We start from the raw sequence: 24677 nt of genomic DNA, 5'->3' as shown, positions 1-24677 counted from the left end.
TGGGGACACTGCCCCTAAATGCCTTTACTACCAAATGGCGAGGAGGACAAGGACCTGCCTGTCCCTTCTGCCCTGGCCAACGGGAGGGTATTGGGCATGTCCTTTTTGCTTGTCCTGAGTATACGGTTCCCAGAAGATCTTGGTTAAAACCTATTTGTCTCCAGTTAGGATTCAAAACGGGGACTGAGGCAGTTAGGATATTGAGTACTGATAACTCCCAAGTTGTTGTACTAGCAATAGCTACATTTCTCCACTGGATGTGGATAATTCGGGCCCGTAAAATGAGCCTACAGTAACTTGGCCTGTCTAAATAAAGAAAATATAAAATTGGTAGAAGTACCTGGTGATTAGTGTTCCTGGTGATGAATTTTTTTACATATATTAGTTTTTTTTTTTTTTTTTGTTTTTTTTTAAAACCTTTATTGTAACATAAGGCAGATACAATCACCAGCCAGCAGAAACATAGCCGGCTATCATCACAAAGACGGGCAGAGCAAATCAATAATGCAAACCACAAACAACCCGCCTCGAAAAGTCCAGAGTAACAACCAGGACATTATCGCACCATAACGGCGCTAGGATAAGAGAGGTTTCATTTTTCTATGAGAAGAATCAAAAAAAGAACAGGATCCGATGACATACAATGTAGTAACGCCAGGCGTAGGGGACGTCAAAAAGCAGGATATGCACATTCGGGACCACTGCAAGCGGGGCGTATGCAAGAACCCGCATTAAAACAGGATAAACAACAAACATTACAGCACCCCCCCCCGCGCAGCACCCGCCCACTGGATCTAATAAGAAGTCATTAGAACATCCCCCATACTGGTTGAAGACACAAAAGCATACGGTAAACCACCCATCATTCGGAATCCCATAGAGAAAGGGGGAAAGAAAGAAGTGAAAAAGGCAAGCAGAACAAGAAGAAATAGAGGCCCTAGAAACTGAGAAAGAGAAAGAAAAACGAAGAATACCCCCCACCCTGCACCCCTGCCTCCAGCTACGGCCTCCCCCTCAGCAGAGTGCCTGTCGCCCCTGTCATGAAACCCGAAATGTAGAAGATAGAGAAAAGAAACTACCACCCACCTAGTCTAAAGAAGGAACCCAAGCGAGGGAAGAAAAGAAGGAAATGGAAAATGGAGGGGAGCCCTCTAACAGTCCCCCGGCCCTCCCTCAGCAAGGAACGAATGTAGACAGGACATAATACACCCCCGCATGAACGCAACAGAATAGAACAATGCACGAGGCACAGGAGCAGCCCAGCACGACAACAGAAATATAGCAATACGTCACACATCCCCCTTGAACCCCGCAGGCAGGAAATATCGAAACGGAAGAAACAGCATTTGTCTTTGACCCGTCCTGCGCACATCACAATGGCCCAACAAATCGTCACACCCCAAGTCAGCAATCATAAGGATTAAAGATAGCGGAGGAAATCGAAACAACATCAAGTCTGTAGTGTCACACTGCGAGCAGACCACATCCGCGCCCGCTCCCCGCCAGCGTGGTGGATCAAACCTGAAACAGCAACATGATTGCCACGTCGCAATCAAAAAGTCAGATCAGGGAAAAGAGCGTCACAGTGTAAAGAGAGGGCGGAGCAGAACCAAATATATCAACAGCATGGCGTGAAAACAAAGTCCCTAATTCGGTTCCAGGCAGGGGCCCACGGATAGTCACAGATCACAACGTCACCCACTGGAGATAGCTCGAGAGCCCACGTTGCAGGTTACAGGATATCAGTACCGGCGCCATCTTATCGCGCCTGGGTAAGCAACGCACCAGTCGGGCTCAGTAGGTCCGTAACAAAGACAACACCCTCCAACATACCACACAGTGAACGGGCATCCTGCGAGCAAATAAAACGGAGATTAGCTTAGGCAACAGGGAAATCGCCAAGATGTAGGTCTGCTCCATGTCCCCCATGTCGTCAAGCGCCCTTCCTCCATAGGACAGGAATCAGGCCAGGGAGTAGTATCGCGGGTGTGGCACTCTGCCCCCTCCATTACGTTCCGAGGAAGTACCATCCGAAATCAGGTCCAAGGTATGCGCAGCCGGGCATCAGGCGTCCTGGGATAACGATCAGGGCACTGAAACAGCGGAGACTCGACCAAAAACACACCGCCGCCGGGGGAAGCCGCGCTACAAAATGCAACTGAGCTCAAGTTCAGGATTCTCCCACAATGAGCGGGACAGGACCAGCCACGGTCCCCGGCGGCAGCCGAGTAAAGTTCCAAAAACAAGAAGGGGGGGTACATATATTAATTTTAATAAGATTTAACTAAAGATTTTATCTCTTTTTACTGTAATCATTTATTGATTTTACTGAATTGATTTTACGATCCTTAGTTGGCAGTTGTTAATCGTATAGTGACGAATCATGTATTCTATCAAGCCACAAACGATGTATTTCCCCCATTTTTCGTTTTTTTTTTATCTTCTAAAAATGTATTATGTAATGTCTTTTATGATTGAAAAATATCGCAATAAAGACTTTTGAATTTGAGTACTTTACCTGTTGATAACGTTGATGAACTTGACTACACTTACCCTGCTGACTTGTCGATGCCTGATTTGCAAACACGTTTGGCCACAGAATCCAGATTCTCTTTTGACACTGTTTCACAAAATTCGAAAAAACCCTCACGTTTTGCAAGTTATGCCACATTATTATTACAAAACATTTTTTGATCCCCATTGGACATATATTTGGCTGGTACTTTTTTCAATTTACCTTTTTATGTCAATTGGTTTTGTGTTTTATTTTTTTCGTCTTGTCGATGGCCATTATGTCGAGGAGAGAACATGCATTCAACATCTTAATGGAACTTTAGCCCCTAAATGCCTTTACTACCAAATGGCGAGGAGGACAAGGACCTGCCTGTCCCTTCTGCCCTGGCCAACGGGAGGGTATTGGGCATGTCCTTTTTGCTTGTCCTGAGTATACGGTTCCCAGAAGATCTTGGTTAAAACCTATTTGTCTCCAGTTAGGATTCAAAACGGGGACTGAGGCAGTTAGGATATTGAGTACTGATAACTCCCAAGTTGTTGTACTAGCAATAGCTACATTTCTCCACTGGATGTGGATAATTCGGGCCCGTAAAATGAGCCTACAGTAACTTGGCCTGTCTAAATAAAGAAAATATAAAATTGGTAGAAGTACCTGGTGATTAGTGTTCCTGGTGATGAATTTTTTTACATATATTAGTTTTTTTTTTTTTTTTTGTTTTTTTTTAAAACCTTTATTGTAACATAAGGCAGATACAATCACCAGCCAGCAGAAACATAGCCGGCTATCATCACAAAGACGGGCAGAGCAAATCAATAATGCAAACCACAAACAACCCGCCTCGAAAAGTCCAGAGTAACAACCAGGACATTATCGCACCATAACGGCGCTAGGATAAGAGAGGTTTCATTTTTCTATGAGAAGAATCAAAAAAAGAACAGGATCCGATGACATACAATGTAGTAACGCCAGGCGTAGGGGACGTCAAAAAGCAGGATATGCACATTCGGGACCACTGCAAGCGGGGCGTATGCAAGAACCCGCATTAAAACAGGATAAACAACAAACATTACAGCACCCCCCCCCGCGCAGCACCCGCCCACTGGATCTAATAAGAAGTCATTAGAACATCCCCCATACTGGTTGAAGACACAAAAGCATACGGTAAACCACCCATCATTCGGAATCCCATAGAGAAAGGGGGAAAGAAAGAAGTGAAAAAGGCAAGCAGAACAAGAAGAAATAGAGGCCCTAGAAACTGAGAAAGAGAAAGAAAAACGAAGAATACCCCCCACCCTGCACCCCTGCCTCCAGCTACGGCCTCCCCCTCAGCAGAGTGCCTGTCGCCCCTGTCATGAAACCCGAAATGTAGAAGATAGAGAAAAGAAACTACCACCCACCTAGTCTAAAGAAGGAACCCAAGCGAGGGAAGAAAAGAAGGAAATGGAAAATGGAGGGGAGCCCTCTAACAGTCCCCCGGCCCTCCCTCAGCAAGGAACGAATGTAGACAGGACATAATACACCCCCGCATGAACGCAACAGAATAGAACAATGCACGAGGCACAGGAGCAGCCCAGCACGACAACAGAAATATAGCAATACGTCACACATCCCCCTTGAACCCCGCAGGCAGGAAATATCGAAACGGAAGAAACAGCATTTGTCTTTGACCCGTCCTGCGCACATCACAATGGCCCAACAAATCGTCACACCCCAAGTCAGCAATCATAAGGATTAAAGATAGCGGAGGAAATCGAAACAACATCAAGTCTGTAGTGTCACACTGCGAGCAGACCACATCCGCGCCCGCTCCCCGCCAGCGTGGTGGATCAAACCTGAAACAGCAACATGATTGCCACGTCGCAATCAAAAAGTCAGATCAGGGAAAAGAGCGTCACAGTGTAAAGAGAGGGCGGAGCAGAACCAAATATATCAACAGCATGGCGTGAAAACAAAGTCCCTAATTCGGTTCCAGGCAGGGGCCCACGGATAGTCACAGATCACAACGTCACCCACTGGAGATAGCTCGAGAGCCCACGTTGCAGGTTACAGGATATCAGTACCGGCGCCATCTTATCGCGCCTGGGTAAGCAACGCACCAGTCGGGCTCAGTAGGTCCGTAACAAAGACAACACCCTCCAACATACCACACAGTGAACGGGCATCCTGCGAGCAAATAAAACGGAGATTAGCTTAGGCAACAGGGAAATCGCCAAGATGTAGGTCTGCTCCATGTCCCCCATGTCGTCAAGCGCCCTTCCTCCATAGGACAGGAATCAGGCCAGGGAGTAGTATCGCGGGTGTGGCACTCTGCCCCCTCCATTACGTTCCGAGGAAGTACCATCCGAAATCAGGTCCAAGGTATGCGCAGCCGGGCATCAGGCGTCCTGGGATAACGATCAGGGCACTGAAACAGCGGAGACTCGACCAAAAACACACCGCCGCCGGGGGAAGCCGCGCTACAAAATGCAACTGAGCTCAAGTTCAGGATTCTCCCACAATGAGCGGGACAGGACCAGCCACGGTCCCCGGCGGCAGCCGAGTAAAGTTCCAAAAACAAGAAGGGGGGGTACATATATTAATTTTAATAAGATTTAACTAAAGATTTTATCTCTTTTTACTGTAATCATTTATTGATTTTACTGAATTGATTTTACGATCCTTAGTTGGCAGTTGTTAATCGTATAGTGACGAATCATGTATTCTATCAAGCCACAAACGATGTATTTCCCCCATTTTTCGTTTTTTTTTTATCTTCTAAAAATGTATTATGTAATGTCTTTTATGATTGAAAAATATCGCAATAAAGACTTTTGAATTTGAGTACTTTACCTGTTGATAACGTTGATGAACTTGACTACACTTACCCTGCTGACTTGTCGATGCCTGATTTGCAAACACGTTTGGCCACAGAATCCAGATTCTCTTTTGACACTGTTTCACAAAATTCGAAAAAACCCTCACGTTTTGCAAGTTATGCCACATTATTATTACAAAACATTTTTTGATCCCCATTGGACATATATTTGGCTGGTACTTTTTTCAATTTACCTTTTTATGTCAATTGGTTTTGTGTTTTATTTTTTTCGTCTTGTCGATGGCCATTATGTCGAGGAGAGAACATGCATTCAACATCTTAATGGAACTTTAGCCCCTCTTTCCTCGTCACATTCAGCACACAGACTGAAGAGAGACTTGTATTTTGTTAACATCACTGCTTGGCCTGTTCTTGATGGGATTGTGTGGGATGCGGTTACATTTCAAATCCATGGCCCTACTGAAGTTGTTAATGTCCCTAATGTGCTCAGGGTAAACATGGGGGATGTGGTGAAACAAAACATACGTTCTGATGATTGGAATATTCAGGCCGTGGAAGCGTTGTTTTCTGATTTAAAATATTATGCTGCCTTTGATGCTGAAGACTTATACTTAGATTCTGCTAATTATGGTGAATTATTTTGCTTCCAACATTTTGGCAACCATTATCTGCATAAAACGAGTTCCAGAATGGATACTGTAAATTACACACAGTGGGAGCATTGCCCAGCCCCTTTACAAGGCAGTTTGAGTACTTTTTTGAAGTACACTTATTTTACCGACTTTAATCAGTCCAATCCTGAGTCTTTTTATTTTAAAATGACACAGAAGTCCATGTCCAAGGTTAGACTTACCGATACTAAATTGTTGTATTCGAAGTCCTTTCTAGACAAGTTGGCTGTAGAAGGCTACGAGCTATGGAAGGAAACCATTGACCTTAAATCGGTTTGGGGTTCTAAAAGTTGGCAGGTACAAGGCACTGAGGCTTTGCACCGTGCATGTCTCATCCCAAATCATATGTTGTTTTTGAATTCTACCATTTTTCAAACCACATGCTTTGGATTGGCGACTTCTAAAAAATTAAACACACCTACAATCCCTGATTTAGATGAATATTCTGGTTGGAATAATATTACACAATTTTCCATTAGGGAATTGCAAGCTCTATTGCATAATCCGTCCTTTAACATATCCAGTGTGGATCCAAAAGTTTGGTTAATGTGGCACAGGAGTTCTGATTCATGCCATCGTCGCTTTCTGGGTTTAGCTGATGTATTTACACACGTCAGGCCTGACCCCCATTTTGAAACTGACCATTCTGTCACCACTTATTCAGTAGGCAAATTATGTCAGAATTGGCTGAAACATTCTACATTGGCTACGGTTAAACTACATCTATCAAAGCTGACTGATGATGTTTATTTGAATGATTTCATAAAAGGCCCGGCTAGTGGTAGATCTAAAAGATGGATTTATGCGATTTACAATTAAATCTGGAAAACTTCACAAATTGAGGCTGCTACACACCTTAGAGTTATTGATCAACCTAATTCAGAAAAAGTGCTTGCAGTTGTAGATAACAGTATTAACATGCTTTCTTCACGCATTTACACGTTAAATAATATTGTGTCTTCTGTTGTTGATTTTGTACATGATGAAGTGTCTGTGTTATACCATTGTCAAAATCAATTGCGTTCCATTATGCAATTTGCGTGGACCCTGCAGACGCTTAAGTCTGGTAAGATGCCTCGGACTTACATGAACGTGTCCTTCCTCTTTTCCCCATTTAATTTGACTGACAAGCAGCGCATGCTGTCAATGCGAGATGCTTCTTTTTCCATGATACACATTGAAAAGTTAGAGTCTTTACCGTTCTCTGTGGCAGAAGCCACTGCTGCGACGTGGCTTATCCATGGGTTGATTATATTACCATTTGCTTTGTACAAATTTACAAATTGTATGCAATATATCGCGATAGGCAGATATGAAGGCAGATATGAACCACTAGGTAGTTCGTTTCTCCATGGGGCATGGTCGCTTCCATTCACTTATCGATACCTGAAAGATGAGAAGGAAGTTTATCTTAAAGGGGAGGAGTGCACAGAAACACCAGATCACTCATTAATATGTAGACACATTCAATTGCATGGTTCTTGTAACCAGGACCGGCCAAATTTAGCCGGTGTTTTGAAAGGTACTCCAGTTCCCGCAATCGTTCCTACTTTCACATTACTGGCAAATGGCAGTTATTTACTTTTAAATAACGAGGACTGTTGTGGGTTAATTAGAGGTATCGCTTATGTGGTAACAGTATCAGAACATGTGGTGTGTTGCAAAAACGTTCTGTATCCTCCTACACATGGGAATTCAGATGTTTCCATCTGGCCGCGAATCCCAACCCTGACGGCAGAGTTCAATGGTATGAGTAGAATAAGAGCCCTTTTGTCTCAAAAAGAGGTGGCCCTGAGTTCGGCTCGTGAAACATTTGTCCTTCACATAGCTAACACGCGCACAGAGGTGCAGGCGCTATTGAATACTGATTTGCCATTGCATTTCAGCGAGCTGATTCATCAAATCTTTAATGCCTCCTCCACTTCTGGCCTCGCACACTTTTTTTGAATAGTTAGCGGTGGTCTCGTGACTTCCTTCGAGAAAATATTTGGAGTCATCCCTGCTTTCTTTCATTCTATATTTTCAAGCCTGTTTGGTGGCTTTCCGGTTTTGCTGGCGCTGGCTGCAGGCATTCTGGTGATATTTTGTTTTATTAAAAATGGATGCCCGTCCTGTGTTAGAAGCCGCACAGCCCCCCCTTGCTCTGTTTCGCAATCGGATGCTTGAATACTATGGCGCACTGCCGCTTGCGACCTTAAGCACAGCATATGGATTATCGTTTTGATTTTCCTATTTCACATGTGTCCAGCCTGTGTTTCATTGCCTGAGCTGCGATTTCGACTGGGCCCTTGATTTGTGTCTCTGCAAGACGGTGTCTCCTGACGTCGATTATAATCACCTGATGAGTCCCGTAGTTACATGACGGCTGTAATGCCAGAAACTGGTCCTGGGAAGCTTGATTCCGGTCTAGGGAAGACATGGCTTGGCAGTTCGGGCTGGACTGTTCCCATGAGGCACAGGGTCAGACTGATTTGCATATGGCCATGTCTGAACTGGGGTGGCGGAGTGAGCTAAAGAACGGTGATGGACTAAACCCAGATCAGTTGACTGGGGGTGAGTGTTTGTATTGTCAACGCTCCGTCCATCACCACCTTTGGCTTTTCTTTGTTTGCCCTAAGTTGGCAGGGTATGCTCAGACGTGAGTCCCTTGCTCACTTTGCCACTGGAGTCAAGCAAGCCCGGCTGAAGACGGCTGTAATGCCAGAAACCGGTCCTGGGAAGCTTGATTCCGGTCTAGGGAAGACATGGCTTGGCAGTTCGGGCTGGACTGTTCCCATGAGGCACAGGGTCAGACTAATTTGCATATGGCCATGTCTGAACTGGGGTGGCGGAATGAGCTAAAAAACGGTGATGGATTAAACCCAGATCAGTTGACTGGGGGTGAGTGTTTGTATTGTCAACGCTCCGTCCATCACCACCTTTGGTTTTTCTTTGTTCGCCCTAAGTTGGCAGGGTATGCTCAGACGTGAGTCCCTTGCTCACTTTGCCACTGGAGTCAAGCAAGCCCGGCTGAAGACGGCTGTATTGCCAGAAACCGGTCCTGGGAAGCTTGATTCCGGTCTAGGGAAGACATGGCTTGGCAGTTCGGGCTGGACTGTTCCCATGAGGCACAGGGTCAGACTGATTTGCATATGGCCATGTCTGAACTGGGGTGGCGGAGTGAGCTAAAGAACGGTGATGGATTAAACCCAGATCAGTTGACTGGGGGTGAGTGTTTGTATTGTCAACGCTCCGTCCATCACCACCTTTGGTTTTTCTTTGTTCGCCCTAAGTTGGCAGGGTATGCTCAGACGTGAGTCCCTTGCTCACTTTGCCACTGGAGTCAAGCAAGCCCGGCTGAAGACGGCTGTAATGCCAGAAACCGGTCCTGGGAAGCTTGATTCCGGTCTAGGGAAGACATGGCTTGGCAGTTCGTGCTGGACTGTTCCCATGAGGCACAGGGTCAGACTGATTTGCATATGGCCATGTCTGAACTGGGGTGGCGGAGTGAGCTAAAGAACGGTGATGGATTAAACCCAGATCAGTTGACTGGGGGTGAGTGTTTGTATTGTCAACGCTCCGTCCATCACCACCTTTGGTTTTTCTTTGTTCGCCCTAAGTTGGCAGGGTATGCTCAGACGTGAGTCCCTTGCTCACGTTGCCACTGGAGTCAAGCAAGCCCGGCTGAAGACGGCTGTAATGCCAGAAACCGGTCCTGGGAAGCTTGATTCCGGTCTAGGGAAGACATGGCTTGGCAGTTCGGGCTGGACTGTTCCCATGAGGCACAGGGTCAGACTGATTTGCATATGGCCATGTCTGAACTGGGGTGGCGGAGTGAGCTAAAGAACAGTGATGGATTAAACCCAGATCAGTTGACTGGGGGTGAGTGTTTGTATTGTCAACGCTCCGTCCATCACCACCTTTGGTTTTTCTGAGTCCCGTAGTTACTCATGAGTTGGTTTGTTCTGGCGAAAGGATTATGGCCTTGGCAGCGATGCATGGACTAATGGGTCATTGGAACATACTCGCAGCAGCGCAAGATTTCTTGGCACAGAGCTATATTGAGAACCCGCCGAGCTGTCCTCTGATGATGCTAGAGGCTCCGGTGCTGGAGGAGCACGTATGTTCTTTCCCACTAATGAATTGGATGGCTGAACTGTTTTCGGATGATGACAGTGATTTCATGCTGGAGGCTGTTGCTGCATATTTTGCATATTCAGTCCTGTCCTGAAAGCCTTCGAAACTTTTGCTAATAGCCAGTTCTTGATTACGAATTTTTTTGGACCTTTTCCGTACAATTTTTTTTGCAAACCCAGACCTATTGACTTGAGTGAGAGTGAGGCCTCTATATTGACCTCTATAAGGCCTTTTTACCAGATTTTAGCTCATTATTATTGAACTCTGCTTTCATGATATGCCCCTATTCTGGTCTTACCTTACTATATTTTGTCCGTGCTCGGATCATTGGGGGGGTGTCATATAGTTACTGCTTACCTATATACCGTGTTAAGTTAGCATGAGCTTATTAAATGTTTAAACGCCATTTTTCCTTTTGCTGCTTTTGCACACGACACATAATTGTTATTTTAGCTTTCATCCTAGAAGAGCGTTGTGATTTACATGAGAATAATATGTTAATACTCTGATATCAGCTTTGCTTTGTAAACTGTCTGCACAGTGAGTGCTGAAGCCTCCAAGGATAACTGGACACAGTGTTGTTGTGAGGTCTGATCTTCGCATCTTCCTAGACATAACATAAATGCAGCTGCTGCCAAAATCTGGCTTTACGCGCGTTGTATATTGCTTTGCTAAGAGCACACGTTACACACTTGATGGTGCTTCGCATGCAGAGAGCTGGCGGAAGATGATGTGATCCTCTGCCACTGAGATTTTGAGGTATGGGCCCGCCCTGCTAAAACCCAAAGAGACCTTCATAGATATAATATCCTATGCTAGTTAGGGAGGGTGAGAATTAGGTGTTGTTAACTCCTATTCATTTCAGCATTTTTAGCATGCTGTCACCTTTCGCGTTTTATGGACTAGTAACTATGCTGATAACTTTGCTTGTGATAATATGTTTGCTTGTATTATCTAAGATACTGTGTTTGAGAACCCTGCATTCGTAAATAAATATTTCAAATGTGCACGTGTCCTCTTTTACTCCACGTTCTGGTTTGTAATGATTGTATAACGAAAGAGTGTTCATGTGTTCCACGATACTTGAGGTATTCTAAGTTCATGTTCTGGTCTGTCTAAACATTGGGAGTTTGTTATGACCAATGAGACACTGTAGCTAGCTCGGTAAGGGGATTTTGGGTACTAAGGTGAGTTTTGGGCCACCCTAATTCACTGAGGGTCCAAATCTCTATGCACAGTTCTGTAGGAGAACGGAATTCCCGCTACACCTAAAGTACATGGAGTCCATTTTATAATGAGAGCAGATAGCCTAGGGCCCTGAAAAGCAGGATACCAGGCCAACTAAGTCGAAAACCAGCATAAAACTAGGCAAAAAGTTGGGATAACCATATAGTCAGATATCCACCTTCCCACAGGGCCAAAACTAAAATTTAATTGAAAAAGGTTCTATCTCATCAGGAGTAATTAGTGGTAGGACAAGAGTAAATTGCAGACATACTACGTTCTACTGTGTTGTGGAAGAAATCTGGCCAATATATAGAAACAGCAATCCTATTCCTGACCTCATTTGAATTTCAGATGTAGAGCACTGGTTCTTCTGAGCAGGAAACAAGTAATTCAAGGCAATAAGGGGCACATTATCAAGGGGGTTTATCTCTGCTTTTTTGGCTTTAAAAGCCAAGAAAGCGGAGATAAAATTATCTCCCTATTACCAAGCTGTCGCTAACACCAGTTAGCGACAGCTAATAGGAGATAGCGACCATCTTGGGCCCCGCTTTGCATGTCAGTGATATTTATCACTAATGACATGCAAAGTGGGCGTGCCAAGATGTTAGCGACTGGAAACAGTCGCTAACATCGCTATCTCCTATTACCAACTTTTGGAGATATTCGCGCTAAGCGCGAATATCTCCAAAAGCTAACACCTGCCCAGGAGCTGTTCTTAGCCATGTTATCCAATGGGAGGTGGATAACATGGCTAAGAGCATTTGCTCGATAATGCATGAATATCGCTGACTTTTCAGCGATATTCATGCATTGCGGACGATTTTTATCGCATTTGCGATAAACCTTGCTAATAGCAAGGTTTATCTGCGATAAAAATCGCCGATTTGCGGCGATAATTTTTGTCTCTAAACAAGTTAGAGACAAAAATGATCGCTAGTTGTTGGTAATATGCCCCTAAGTATCTACGTTTCGCATTTTCCATTTCAAGAACTGCCCCATTTGTCGACTCACCTACAGTCATCTCTAATCCTGGCATTTGTTTTTCTGCATCACCATTTCTCATCTCTGGCTCAATTCTACCCTTTTTTCTCATCTCCTTGTTTCTTGTCCCCCTCTACTGATTATCTCTACTGATTTTATATGTCTTCCTTCTTTTATGTCGTTCTATGATTTTCTGCCAATGTCTCCCCTTTCACCAACCTCCTCATTCTCTTTCTATCTTTCTTTGCCTCACTCTGTAGATCTCTTCTATATCTCGCTTTTTTAAATTATTTGCCTCTGTATCTGGCAATACCTCCATCTCTTTTTCCTTTCTCCTCCTATTGTTGTCTATCTCATTTATTTTCTCAGACTGCTCAGAGGCATTAGTGTGCAAGAAAACATGGACGACAAGCAAAAAACCTTCAACAGGTACAGTGCAGCCTGAACATCACCAAATGTTAAGAAGTACAGAAAGCTGCAAATTCAGGAAAACTGGACTTGCAGTGTAATGGTATTGCCCACGTCTGGGCTATCAAATCCAGAAAAGCCAGGGCCAGAAGTACCACTGGAACCGCTATTGGTTACATATCATGCTGTGAGCACATGAGCAGTGAATTTGAGAGTGCTGTCATATTATAGATAACCCATAACTGGCGAACAACAGGGTTACAAGTTTTGATCGTAAAGCTAACATTTTAAAATCACACAGAAATGACGTCAGAAAATGAATGATCTATTCTTCATAATCCATGGCTATAGTGTATGAATGTTACCACTAAGAAGTGTTCTAAGGGAAGTGGTGGTGTTGATGGTTGTGACAGTTCAAGAAGAAGGCTCCTCTCATAGGTAAGCGTTCATGTAGAAAACATTTTAAAAATTCACCCAAACTGGCTTTTCTGATGAACCCAGTATTGATCAGACACAGATATATTTAGGTTCTATATTGGCCGGGTTCAATTAGGAAATTCAATATTTCCAGTATGATTCTGTCTTGATACTGCTATGTCTACTAAGCAGCATCTTCGTCAACCCGGGGTTCAAAAAGCGTGACTGCACTTTGCGCTCTACACATGCATGAATTTGGCAAAGGAACACTGGGGCATATTACCATGCAATAGCGATAATTATCGCTATGCATGGTTAGCGGCTATAATTATATCGCCGCGCACCGACGATTTTTACCGCTGAGATACCTTGATATTATCAAGGTTTATCTCAAAAGCTGTAAAAATCATGCAAAATGCATGAATATCGCTGAAAAATCTGCGATATTCATGCATTATTGTGACAATTCTCTAAGCCATGTTATCCACCTTCCATTGGATAACATGGCTAAGAACTGCTCTGGGCAGGCGTTAGCTTTTGGAGATAATCGCGCTTAGCGCGATTATTTCCATAAGTAGGTAGGAGATAGCGATGTTAGCCACTATTTCCAGTCGCTAACATCTTGGCACGCCCACTTTGCATGTCATTAGCGATAATTATCGCTGACATGCAAAGTGGGCCCCAAGATGATCACTATCTCCTAATAGCTGTCGCTAACTGGTGTTAGAGACAGCTAGGTAACAGGGCGATAAAATTATCGCCGCTTTAGCAGGAAAAATTCCCGCTAAAGCGGCGATAAGGCCCTTGGTAATATGCCCCACTATTCTGTCTTTCGTTTCTCTGGCATGATTACTCAGAGCAAGACAAACAAGCTTGACCCTTGGTAAACTGATATTCATCCGAGTATATTTCCACCAAATCCATTCAAACCACATTTCTCAAACTATAAGCATGACACTCGAATGGTTTGGCATTCACGAGTTAGAATCCATCGCTGCAGCTGTTGCATCGCTGGTTCTTTTGACCACGAATGGTGTAAAGATGTCAAAATCTATCCACATACTGTAAGGTCGGCTCAATTAAGTATTGACTGATGGTAAACACTGGGCTCCTTCATACCCCACCTTCAGCAGTGTGTCAGGGTATTTATATCAGAACTGACCCTTCTGTAATGCCTTGTCTTTACGTCACGGTTGGATATTCTCTGTCGTGGAGGGTGCCTCCAGGACCGGGCGCGTGGGCTCTGAAGCCGCATCATTTAGTGATGACAGAGCTCGAGAAAGGGCAAAAGTTCAAGTCAGTTTTTCACTGCTGCTGTGTAACTGGTTTAGGTGCGGTTTGCAGCTGTGCACTCAGTGTTGCTTCACCTAATTACATCCCAGACTTATCCAGGCCAGAAGATGGAACGAAGGGGGTTGACAGCTCTCCTGGAGGCAAAGAGGGACAGGCACTGGTTTTCTGCAATGCTAGCAGGGCCATGCAAAGAAGGTCATCAAAAAATGATTCTAGTGACAAATGTAGGTGTTTTGACTGCCCAGCACCTTGGCAATGTTGTGTCATGCAAAAATCATGTGCCTTCAGTAGGGATCATGCTGCTGCAACCGCCAGTCCCACAATGCCCTGACAAAGAGGACAGGAGTCACTGTCATATAGAAGGTGCACTGTGTCTACCTCCTCAACCTCATTACAATGCTCTGTGGTTTAAGGCCATGTAATAGGAAGGGCGCCTCAGTGATCTCTGTGAATTTTTGAACTCACTGGTGGAAAACTAAAAAAGACAGACTATTCTATGAAAAATAACAAGCACAGGGCATCATACTCTTCACAGCAATGCAAAATATTTTCTGCCCCGTGACTCACTTTCCCTCCTTTGTGAATTTAATTAAGCATGTTTAATTTATGCTGTGCTCAATGAAAGATTGAGATATAGCCTCTTCTGTTTCTTGTGATAACAACATTTCACTTCTGATTGGTCTTCATATTTCCTGGTACAAGTAGTGAGTCTGGATTTTCTGGCACATCGCATCTTCCACACCTGGTCAGATGCAACAGACACCTGATGCTTAGGGTTGTTTTATCTCCACTTCATTGTGGGTGCCATAGGCTCATATAAGAAGTGTCTCTTGATTGGTTCATGCCGTCTCCAACCCTGGGTGGTTCACATAAACACCTATGAATGGGGTCTCTTGATCTTCCTGCTTCAGAGCATCTTTGCTCTTTGGTGCTCCATGTAACAATGATATCTGTTGATTTTCCTTGGGTGATGACCTTCCCTTGCCTGGGCTCCAAACACACACATACTCACCAAGCACTGCAGACATAGCTCACTCAAACAACACCATTATAAATACTTGTTAGAAATTAGGTTTCTGGTTGGCAGAGGTATGAACCCTGTCCAAACAGGAACTATAATCCTAGTCAGGGAAAGTCAGAACACACCCTAAATGATCCTGTGCTCACCCTCTGGTAGCTTGGCACCGAGCAGTCAGGCTTAACTCATTACTCAATGTGTAAATTATTTTTGCAACATTTCAAACGGAAACACAATGAAAACACCACAAAAGACTTCACACCAGGTTAGACAAATAAAAAATAATGAATAAAATAACACCAACATGACAAATATCCAGGTAGCAGAAGTGGAGATGGGATTTTTTCAAAGGATGAAGGTAAAATAGTGCTTAGAAGCAATACGAGCTTTAATGGATTATTGGGTTGCGCTGGACTGGGGCAAAGTCAAAAGTTCTGGCCAACCAGGATAGAGCACGGGCCGGATACAGGGACCCACTTGGGCCCGCTAAACTAAAGTACCTTGATCCGGAATGTGTCATCACCGACGAAGATGGATGGTGGGGCTGAGGCTATGCATTGGCGTTGAACCACACAGTGAATGAAATGCTTAGATTTTCTCCACACAATTGTGGCGATGCATCGGTTCTGAATGTGATACACTGGCTCCTGAATGCGATGTGTGGCTGCTGCAACCGCATTACGCCATGCATTGAGTCTGAAGACAATGTGCAGGTTCCAAAAGTGATGTGCCAGACCTGCTCCACACAACAATGAATGTGCGCTGTTTCTTACTCACGTGAAGGCAAAGATGCACCAGTTCCAATGAGGATGTGTAGGTTCTGGTTGATGCAGCAGTTTATATCCACTTCCAAAGGCCCAGGACTGGCTTGGCACCACTTGGAATGCCAAGACTTGCATCAAGGAAAGTCCAGCTGCTGTATCAGGATGAGTTGAAGTCTTTAATGTCCCTGGGACTTAAAACAGGAGGCAAGCAGCAAGCCCTTGGAGTCACTCTGGGTTCAAGTGATGCCGGTCCAGGCATTCTCACCCAAGCAGAGGAAGAACAGGCAGCAGGGCACTTCAGCAAGGCAAGACACAGCAAGGCAAGAGTCTAGCAGTGTTACAGTCATTTCAGCAGCACAGCAGTTCTTCTTCCTGGCAGAGTAGGTACAGGTCCAGAAGTGTACTAAAGTCATGGTGTCAGAGGTCCAATACCTAGTTGCACCTGGGTTGCACCTGTGGGAAGTGCACATAGGTGCACCCTTTCAGCCGTGGCTCCAGACTCACTGCTTGCGGATATGCAGCCCTTTATGTTTGCACAGGACATAGCCTATTAAGGTGTAAGTATGAGGCAGACACACCTACGCTTGTCACTGGATTCAAGTTAGCCTGGCTGATGACGGCTGATCAGCCAGAAACCGGTCCAAGGATGCTTGTTTCCGGTCCAAGGAAGACATGGCTTGGCAGTTTGGGCTGGACTGTTCCCATGAAGCACAGGATCAGACTGATTTGCATATCAGCCTTGATGTGATTGTGAATGTATGACATTGTTCTGCATTCTGTCCATCAACTGTTGTTTTTGCATTTGTCACCCCGAGTGGGATGGGTATGCTCAGACGTGAGTCCCATGCTCTCCACACCATTGGAGTCAAGCTATCCTGGCTGAAGACGGCTGATAGCCAGAAACCGGTCCTGGGATGCTTGATTCCGGTCTAGGAAAGACATGGCTTGGCAGTTCGGGCTGGACTGTTCCCATGAGGCACAGGGTCAAGGCTGATTTGCATATGGCCATGTCTGAACTGGGGTGGTGTGGAGTACAAAAAAACGATGGATTTAGGCCCAGATCTCTGTACTGGGGTGAATGTATGACATTGTTCTGCATTCTGTCCATCAACTGTTGTTTTTGCATTTGTCACCCTGAGTGGGATGGGTATGCTCAGACGTGAGTCCCATGCTCTCCACACCACTGGAGTCAAGCTATCCTGGCTGAAGACAGCTGAAAGCCAGAAACCGGTCCTGGGATGCTTGATTCCGGTCTAGGAAAGACATGGCTTGGCAGTTCGGGCTGGACTGTTCCCATGAGGCACAGGGTCAAGGCTGATTTGCATATGGCCATGTCTGAACTGGGGTGGTGTGGAGTGTAAACAAACAATGGATATAGGCCCAGATCTCTGTACTGGGGTGAATGTATGACATTGTTCTGCATTCTGTCGATCAACTGTTGTTTTTGCATTTGTCACCCCGAGTGGGATGGGTATGCTCAGACGTGAGTCCCATGCTCTCCACACCACTGGAGTCAAGCTATCCTGGCTGAAGAAGGCTGATAGCCAGAAACCGGTCCTAGGATGCTTGATTCCGGTCCAGGAAAGACATGGCTTGGCAGTTCGGGCTGGACTGTTCCCATGAGGCACAGGGTCAAGGCTGATTTGCATATGGCCATGTCTGAACTGGGATGGTGTGGAGTGCAAAAAAACGATGGATTTAGGCCAGATCTCTGTACTGGGGTGAATGTATGACATTGTTCTGCATTCTGTCCATCAACTGTTGTTTTTGCATTGGTATTTACTTCTACCCTGATTCACTGATCTGCTCTCTTACATCAGTAACACATGGTCTAAAGTACTGGTCCAGAAAGGATGGAAGCCATTTTGAATATTGCGTGATGCTAAGCTGTGACTTTTGAAGTTGTGCAGTGATTTTGGCCACAGTTGCCAACTAGCGATAAACCTCCCTCGCTATCGTATTATATAACACAAATAAAACACAACTTTGTGTATATCACTGGCAGGACACACAGTCTCTGCAAGGACATGTCAAATGTTTTGGGATTACTTTATAATCACCAAGCAAATGAAACAAAGGTAGATTTGGTTGTAAACATAGGGACTCATTACGATGGCTAGAATATGGCCGCAGCAAAAGCCACAATGCAAAAAAAAAACAGTTCTCAAATATCCCTGCACCTTGTGCCAGGCACCATGTGGTGCCTGCCACATGGTGCATGGATGTTTGGGGAGGAGCCTCATATGCCCCCCTGGACCCATAGCGGAGGCCTACAAGGGACGGGGCCCAACTAGGGGCCTCCAAAGTCCCATTCCCTCTGCCTTTACATGTCAGTCAGAACGCCAAGTAAAGTCCAGAGGGAAGAGGAGCTTCATAATCCCTACGGTGGTGCCTCTGCAGGCACTACCCCCATTGCAGGGATTACGGTCGGACCAATGCTCTTATGTGCTCGGTGAACCTGTCGGAGGCGTCAGTCAGTCCCTCTGTCTACTGCGGTCCAAATGACTGCATCGTAATGCGGAGTTCAAACCGCTATGCTGCTTGTTGGTTGACCCGCCACCGATGGCCTGCCAGTGGTTGGCCCGCCACCGACGGCCTGTCAGTGGTGGGCCCACTGACATCGTAATAAGGCCCAGTGTTTTATAAGCAAATTTACCCATTTACACCTTTCAGGAATTCATGAAGTAAATCCTGGCAGCCATAAGGCCATTGATGGGTAAGGAAATCCCCAGTTACAAGTGCGGGGGTCGTTGCCATGAGTGCTGAGTTCTCTAAATACATTCATCCCAATCGAGGGTTGGCAAAAAGGCTGACGTTATAGTGGTGCGAATGGCTCAGCCGCACCTGGCACTGAGCTGGGGGAGGGAGGGGTTTGTGTTTAGAAATAACCTGTGGGCTTAAAAGCTCCCTCTGCAGAGTTCCTTTTTCATCCAGACGTTTTCAGGCAACAATAAAAATGCCAAGGTAACTCTTGTGATTAATGTTCCTGCTGGAAAGAGATGCATGTTGTCTAGTGACCGTTTGACGCATCATCAAGTAGTGCGGAAGGTTAATATGCTGCTGCATAGAACGTGTACCATGCATGTTACAGAACTTTATTTTATCTGAATGACTCAGTGGGTTACTGCTTTTGTCACAGAGATCCATTTGTTACCTGCAAGTCATAAGTTAGAATCATAATAAGAAGTGTCATGAAAGAGCTGCATGCAAACCGCATTTTATAGGTTAGAAAGCTCTGTTTTTCCCAACTCTTTCATTACCCTAATGTTGCTAAGGTGTATCTTTCCGAGTGCGGAGTCTCCACACTTGTGGTGGAGATTCCACCCATAAGAATACAGGCAGTCATAAAGATTCTACCCGCAAATTCCTTTGCGAATTGCAAAAAAATCATAAAACATCCCAAAACTGTAAGTTGGCCTTTGGGAATCAGCCCCTGCCTTTGTGCTTCTCCAGACTAAACACTCTTAAAAATGACTGTCTACCAGTATGGATGACACGTGATTGCTAAACCTTGACATCCTATGATCTTATGTCACATTTCCTATAAACTTATTTACACATCTATGATACATTGTTTTTGTATAATGTTTGTGTGACGTAAAGTGCTCTGACATCCAACACTTGCATGAGTAGGGCTGTAGAACAAATGAAATACATATGAGAGGGGTGCTGTGGGGGAATGAGGGGCACTGCTGGAGGGTGGCAGTGAGGGAATCAGTGGGGAAGAAGTCCATTGCGGGATGCCAGCTAAGATTGTTTCAGCGGTGCCACCAGTGCTAAAGCTGGGCATGTTTGTTAATATGGGTGTTCCAAGACATTCTAAGGTGTAGTTAGCCTTGGAAGATTGGGACAGTCCTCTAAATATAAATGCTTGTGGTTGTGGGCGTTGACGAACTGCTCACATTTCACTTTCCAGCCTGAAAAGGATGGGTTTCTAGCCCTGCACAGTGCTGCCATGAATCCCTTGCCAGGGTGGGAAGAGGAATGAATCACATTCAGATTGGGTGAGGGGCAGGGAAAGGGGGTTCACCATGGGGAAACTCGTTTCACTGGCAGGGAGTCAAAAGGTGTGTTGTTTGTTGTGGACCCGTGCGGGAACTGGATCCCGGCGGGAATGTCACATGACTTTCCCAGAAATCCGCATGGAAACTGGCCCCTGGTGCAGCTTTATGTGCAGATTCCTGGGAATGTATGTGACTGTCAGAAAAGTAGTAATTCTACACTCACACATCGGTGTAAATCTACGAGTGCCGATTTACTAGTTTCTACTCAATTACTGTGATCGACCCCATTGTTTGCGCGTTCCATCCTTCTTATGCCACAGGGACCTGACAATCTAGCAGCACCATGTATGTCACCGCAGGACTCTCAGATTTTACTGTGTGTGACGCTGTAGATCACTAGGCGGTCCTAGGTGTGTTACTGACTCGGCACTCATGCAACTGTGAGTCAACCCCAAGTATTACCCTTGTCAGAGACTCCAGCAGCCTCATATAAGTGGCTCCCTCTAGGAATCCCCCGTAAGTCACTAACAGGACATTCAATCAACCCAAAGGAAGTCACTGACAAGACACTCGGACGCGTGGGCAGGGCTAATGTGTCACGGACAGGACAATGAGGCAACCGGAAGGCACCAGTGCAGCTCAAAGTTTGTCACTAGAAGTATGTCACAGGAAGTATGTCACAGGCTGTATGTCACAGGCTGCATGTCACAGGCTGCATGTCACAGGAAGTATGTCACAGGCTGTATGTCACAGGCTGTATGTCACAGTAAGTATGTCACAGGCTGTATGTCACAGGAAGTATGTCACAGGCTGTATGTCACAGGAAGTATGTTACATGAAATATGTCACGCGAAGGTTGTTAAGGTAGTGTTAGAAACGTGATTTAACAGAAACGAATTTAGTCCGTGACTACTCACTAGTTACTTTGAGATAGTTGTCGGTATGTTACTGACGTATGACCTTAGAGCCCTAAAGTACTGAACACCAGAGAGAGTGACGTATGGAACCCATAGGACCCTGACTCACATCATCCCCTAACCAGCAGCTGCTGCAGTGAGGGGTGAGGGCGCCGCTCTGTGGCACCGTCAGGGCGGGTTTCAGTCTCAATTCCCCGTTGCTCTGTGTCACTGTGACGGGCCACTATCATTATCGATCTGACAGTGATAGACGGCGTCGTCCTCCGCCAGGGCCCCGGTGATGGTTAATGTGGCCCTGTCACCAGCGTTAGTGCCGGAGAATCGCTCTGGGATCCCCGAGGGTCCGTCATCATCCTCATACAGGACCAGTCTGGGGGCCCCGCCCGGCCTCTGCTGGTACCAGTGCACATACATGTCTTCAATACCACTGGCGGCGCAGGTGAGGGCAGCGGTTCCTCCCGGAGACACAGACACCGAGGGCGGCTGAGTCAGAACCCACTGAGCAACAGAACCTGGAATGAAAGGAGGAATGAGGACTAACAGCATCACGTGACAAGGAGAGAAGTGAGTATTATATATGATTTACATATCTTACAGCAGGTAACAGAGTCTCAATACATAACGCACCTGCGCAGAGCGCGCTGAGCACGAGGAGGAGGAGGGGAGCCCGGGACATGGCGCAGCGTCAGCAGAGCTCTGGTCTCTGGTGCAGACGGATCTGGACGGAGCTTTAAAGCGCCGGAGGGACTGGGGCAGCGCCCTGCATGCAAATCCGATCACAGTTAGTTGCCTGCTGATGACAGCTATCCTCACACTTAACCAGTGCCGCGCTGTTCTTATACAGTTTCATGTTTTGAAGTCATTTAAATGTGTTCATGGCTCATTCCGTCTGGAGTCCTGCCCTCGAGGTGTTCTATGCTCCGAGCGTCCTTTTTCGCAGCCTTTCCTCCCTCTCTCGCCATCACACAATCACCAGATATGCTTTGCCTGCTCACATCCACGTTATTAAGTTCTAGTTGAGCTGGGACTTCGGGTTTCTAGTGAATCTTGTTGCCAATACGGGCCTCTGGATGTATCAATGAAGACTCCAGGTCAGTCCAGTCACAGCTTCAAGCTGGCGAGGCGTGTTTTACGGCGTCCTTTGGTTTCAGATGGTGATTTCATTAAATAATCAGTAACCCTCTTGTTTCTTTCTCTTGGCCATGTATAGTCCACGGCCCCACACCCACGGATCAAATCTGCATTCTGTACAAAGAAACCAGTTGTTGCGATTAAACTGGAAAATCCCACCAGTGCTCAAGTAGTAATCTATGCTGCCCCGCAATCGCCCAGAAACATTTCATACCTGAGCCCCTCTTGAACGTGTAACAAAAATAAAAGAAGGAGATCTTGATTTTACAGATGTATTAAAAGATAAACTAATCGCACTTATGATTGAATGGATCTTGTGTCCCAGGCTTAGCTGTTCTTCGCGATGTAGAAGCGTTGCTAACAACAATAGCAATATTTTATTCTAATAGAGTAGACTGCCATCAAGCGGCCGTAAGTGGAACACACACTCCACTCTGCAAAGATGTTCAGGTATTACATGAATGTACATTCTTTTATTGGGGGAAAATACCCTTCAAAATTGACAATAGGTATAACAGGTCCATGATAAAAAAAATGCATGCAATTGTAACATCCAAAGTAACAAAGGAAACAACATACCACCCTGAATCAGGGAAGGACGGGGATAGAAAATCGGGCCGGGCACCAAAATAAAAGTGGCCCCATTGATGAATTGAATAGCTAGAACAGTGTCCCATGTTTGTAAACTATGGCTGTTTTAAACTTGTAAAACGCTGTATAAGTGTTTTGCAGGATGTGAAAGCCTGACTGGATTTGATCTTGCTGAAGCAAATATTAGGGAGATCACATGTAAAAACTGGCCCAGCACACTATAGAGTAGGCCAGTGGCAGCTGGAGACATTTTAAAGTGGTGAGGCGTAAAAATATTGCCATACTACAGTGTGGCGAGCGAGCCTTAACAACCTACAGGTTATTGGGGGTGTTTCCCCATCGAGAACATTTTGAAAAAAGAGTGGAGAAATGGTACATTTTCAAGCAAATTTGAGAAAGCAGGAAGGTTAATAAAGCAATACGATTACATTTGATGACAACCTTTCAATTTGATTGAAATTGATGACAACCTTTGCCCCAGTAAGATTCTCGAATAGAACCGAAGTGCCCAGAGAGAGTTTGACAACACATGCTGATTTGGGACACAGTCATGAAATTGTCTCACAAAGCCTGGAAATAACTGCAGGCACTAGGGTAGGCGAAGGGGGTAACACGATTATAGATAGAATTGTGCACATGCATTGTAATTTCAATTAAGAAATAAACCACAACAGTGTATAAACATACATTGAAGCAACCTACACCCTTAATGTGTTCAGAGGATGGGTATATTTGAGAATTTCCAAACCTATATTTTAAAGAATCCAACACATTAACCACTGATTTGCTAGAAAGTCATCTGTCGACATGTATTTGTTTTACTAGGTGGTTACCTTCTTATGACTCTTCATCTGAATACTTAAAAAAAAATCACAAATACAGGCTCGTGAAGCATTGTCATAGATATCATGAAGAGCACAGAAAACTGATATATGTGAAAAAGGCATATTCAACCCGTCTGTTTGTGAATGCAAAAACATTGAGGGATGATTTTATTTTAGGTTATCTGTATATTGTTTTGCAGGGAAACTGATCCTCTGTATGCTGCATTGGGGAAACATCCTTTACAACACAACTTTTACCACGCAGTGCCTTTACGACGCAACTTTTACAACGCAAACCATTACAACGCATTGCGCTGGGGGGCGCTCTAGGATAGGGAATAGGTTTAATTTACTATCCAACACCTTCCCTACTATCCACGGGGACTGGAGTTGGAATAGTAAATTAAACTATTCACTATCCAGCGCCCCAAAGCACTACGCGTTGTAAAAACCGCGTTGTAAAGGCATGCGTGGTAAAAGCATGCGTTGTAATGTCATACATCCGCTGCGTTGTGGTGTAGTTGGTATATGTAGGTGTGGATAACAGAGTGTTGTTCTAGAGTGTTGAGAGAGTGAGAGACGAGGAGCAGGCAAGCAAGACGGTTGAGATAGGTGGTCGGCTCTTGGGCTCTTTATATATGTAACTTGTGGATGCATTCTTTATCCTGCCATCTGTATCATTGTCTACAGTCAAAACCTCTGTCTTTACTCTTGCACTACGACTGCATTATTTATGGCTGTTTTCTTAAACAGAAACCCATGGCCAGATGCAGCCTGCCAGACGCAATTAGATTTCCTTCTCTGGGCCACCTCCAACCACTTAGACTGTTTTAGGCCCCAATTTCAACCAAAGAGCAAATCACATTTCTGGCGCAAACTTCGCTGCATTCAAAATGAAATTACAAGTTTAGCTTAATTTGGTTCGATCACATTCTTGCAGAAAAAAATCAAGCCGCAAGACTGTAGCTTACAGAGCAAAACTCTT

At 45.2% G+C, this 24677-nt stretch overlaps 2 protein-coding genes across 4 annotated transcripts in view; both read right to left on the bottom strand.

Annotated features, from left to right (window-relative positions):
• LOC144792683 (immunoglobulin lambda-1 light chain-like) overlaps window positions 1-21847 on the bottom strand; it is a 289530-nt gene extending 267683 nt beyond the window's left edge. For all 3 annotated transcript variants that reach the window (XM_078667843.1, XM_078667845.1, XM_078667844.1), the window contains exons 1-2: window positions 21774-21847; window positions 21364-21658 (exon numbers count right to left, since the gene is read on the bottom strand). In XM_078667843.1, the coding sequence (XP_078523969.1) occupies window positions 21364-21658; window positions 21774-21822 (344 nt within the window). In that variant the 5' untranslated portion in view covers window positions 21823-21847. The remainder of the gene's footprint in view (window positions 1-21363; window positions 21659-21773) is intronic.
• Window positions 1-24677, bottom strand: part of LOC144792685 (immunoglobulin lambda-1 light chain-like) — a 381648-nt gene that overhangs the window by 276227 nt on the left and 80744 nt on the right. The window lies entirely within an intron of this gene.

This window comes from Lissotriton helveticus, chromosome 11 (genome assembly GCF_964261635.1).
Source record: "Lissotriton helveticus chromosome 11, aLisHel1.1, whole genome shotgun sequence".
Lineage (NCBI taxonomy): Eukaryota > Metazoa > Chordata > Amphibia > Caudata > Salamandridae > Lissotriton > Lissotriton helveticus.
Note: the sequence above shows the minus strand (reverse complement) of the source record. Positions and strands in the feature narration are given on the sequence as shown.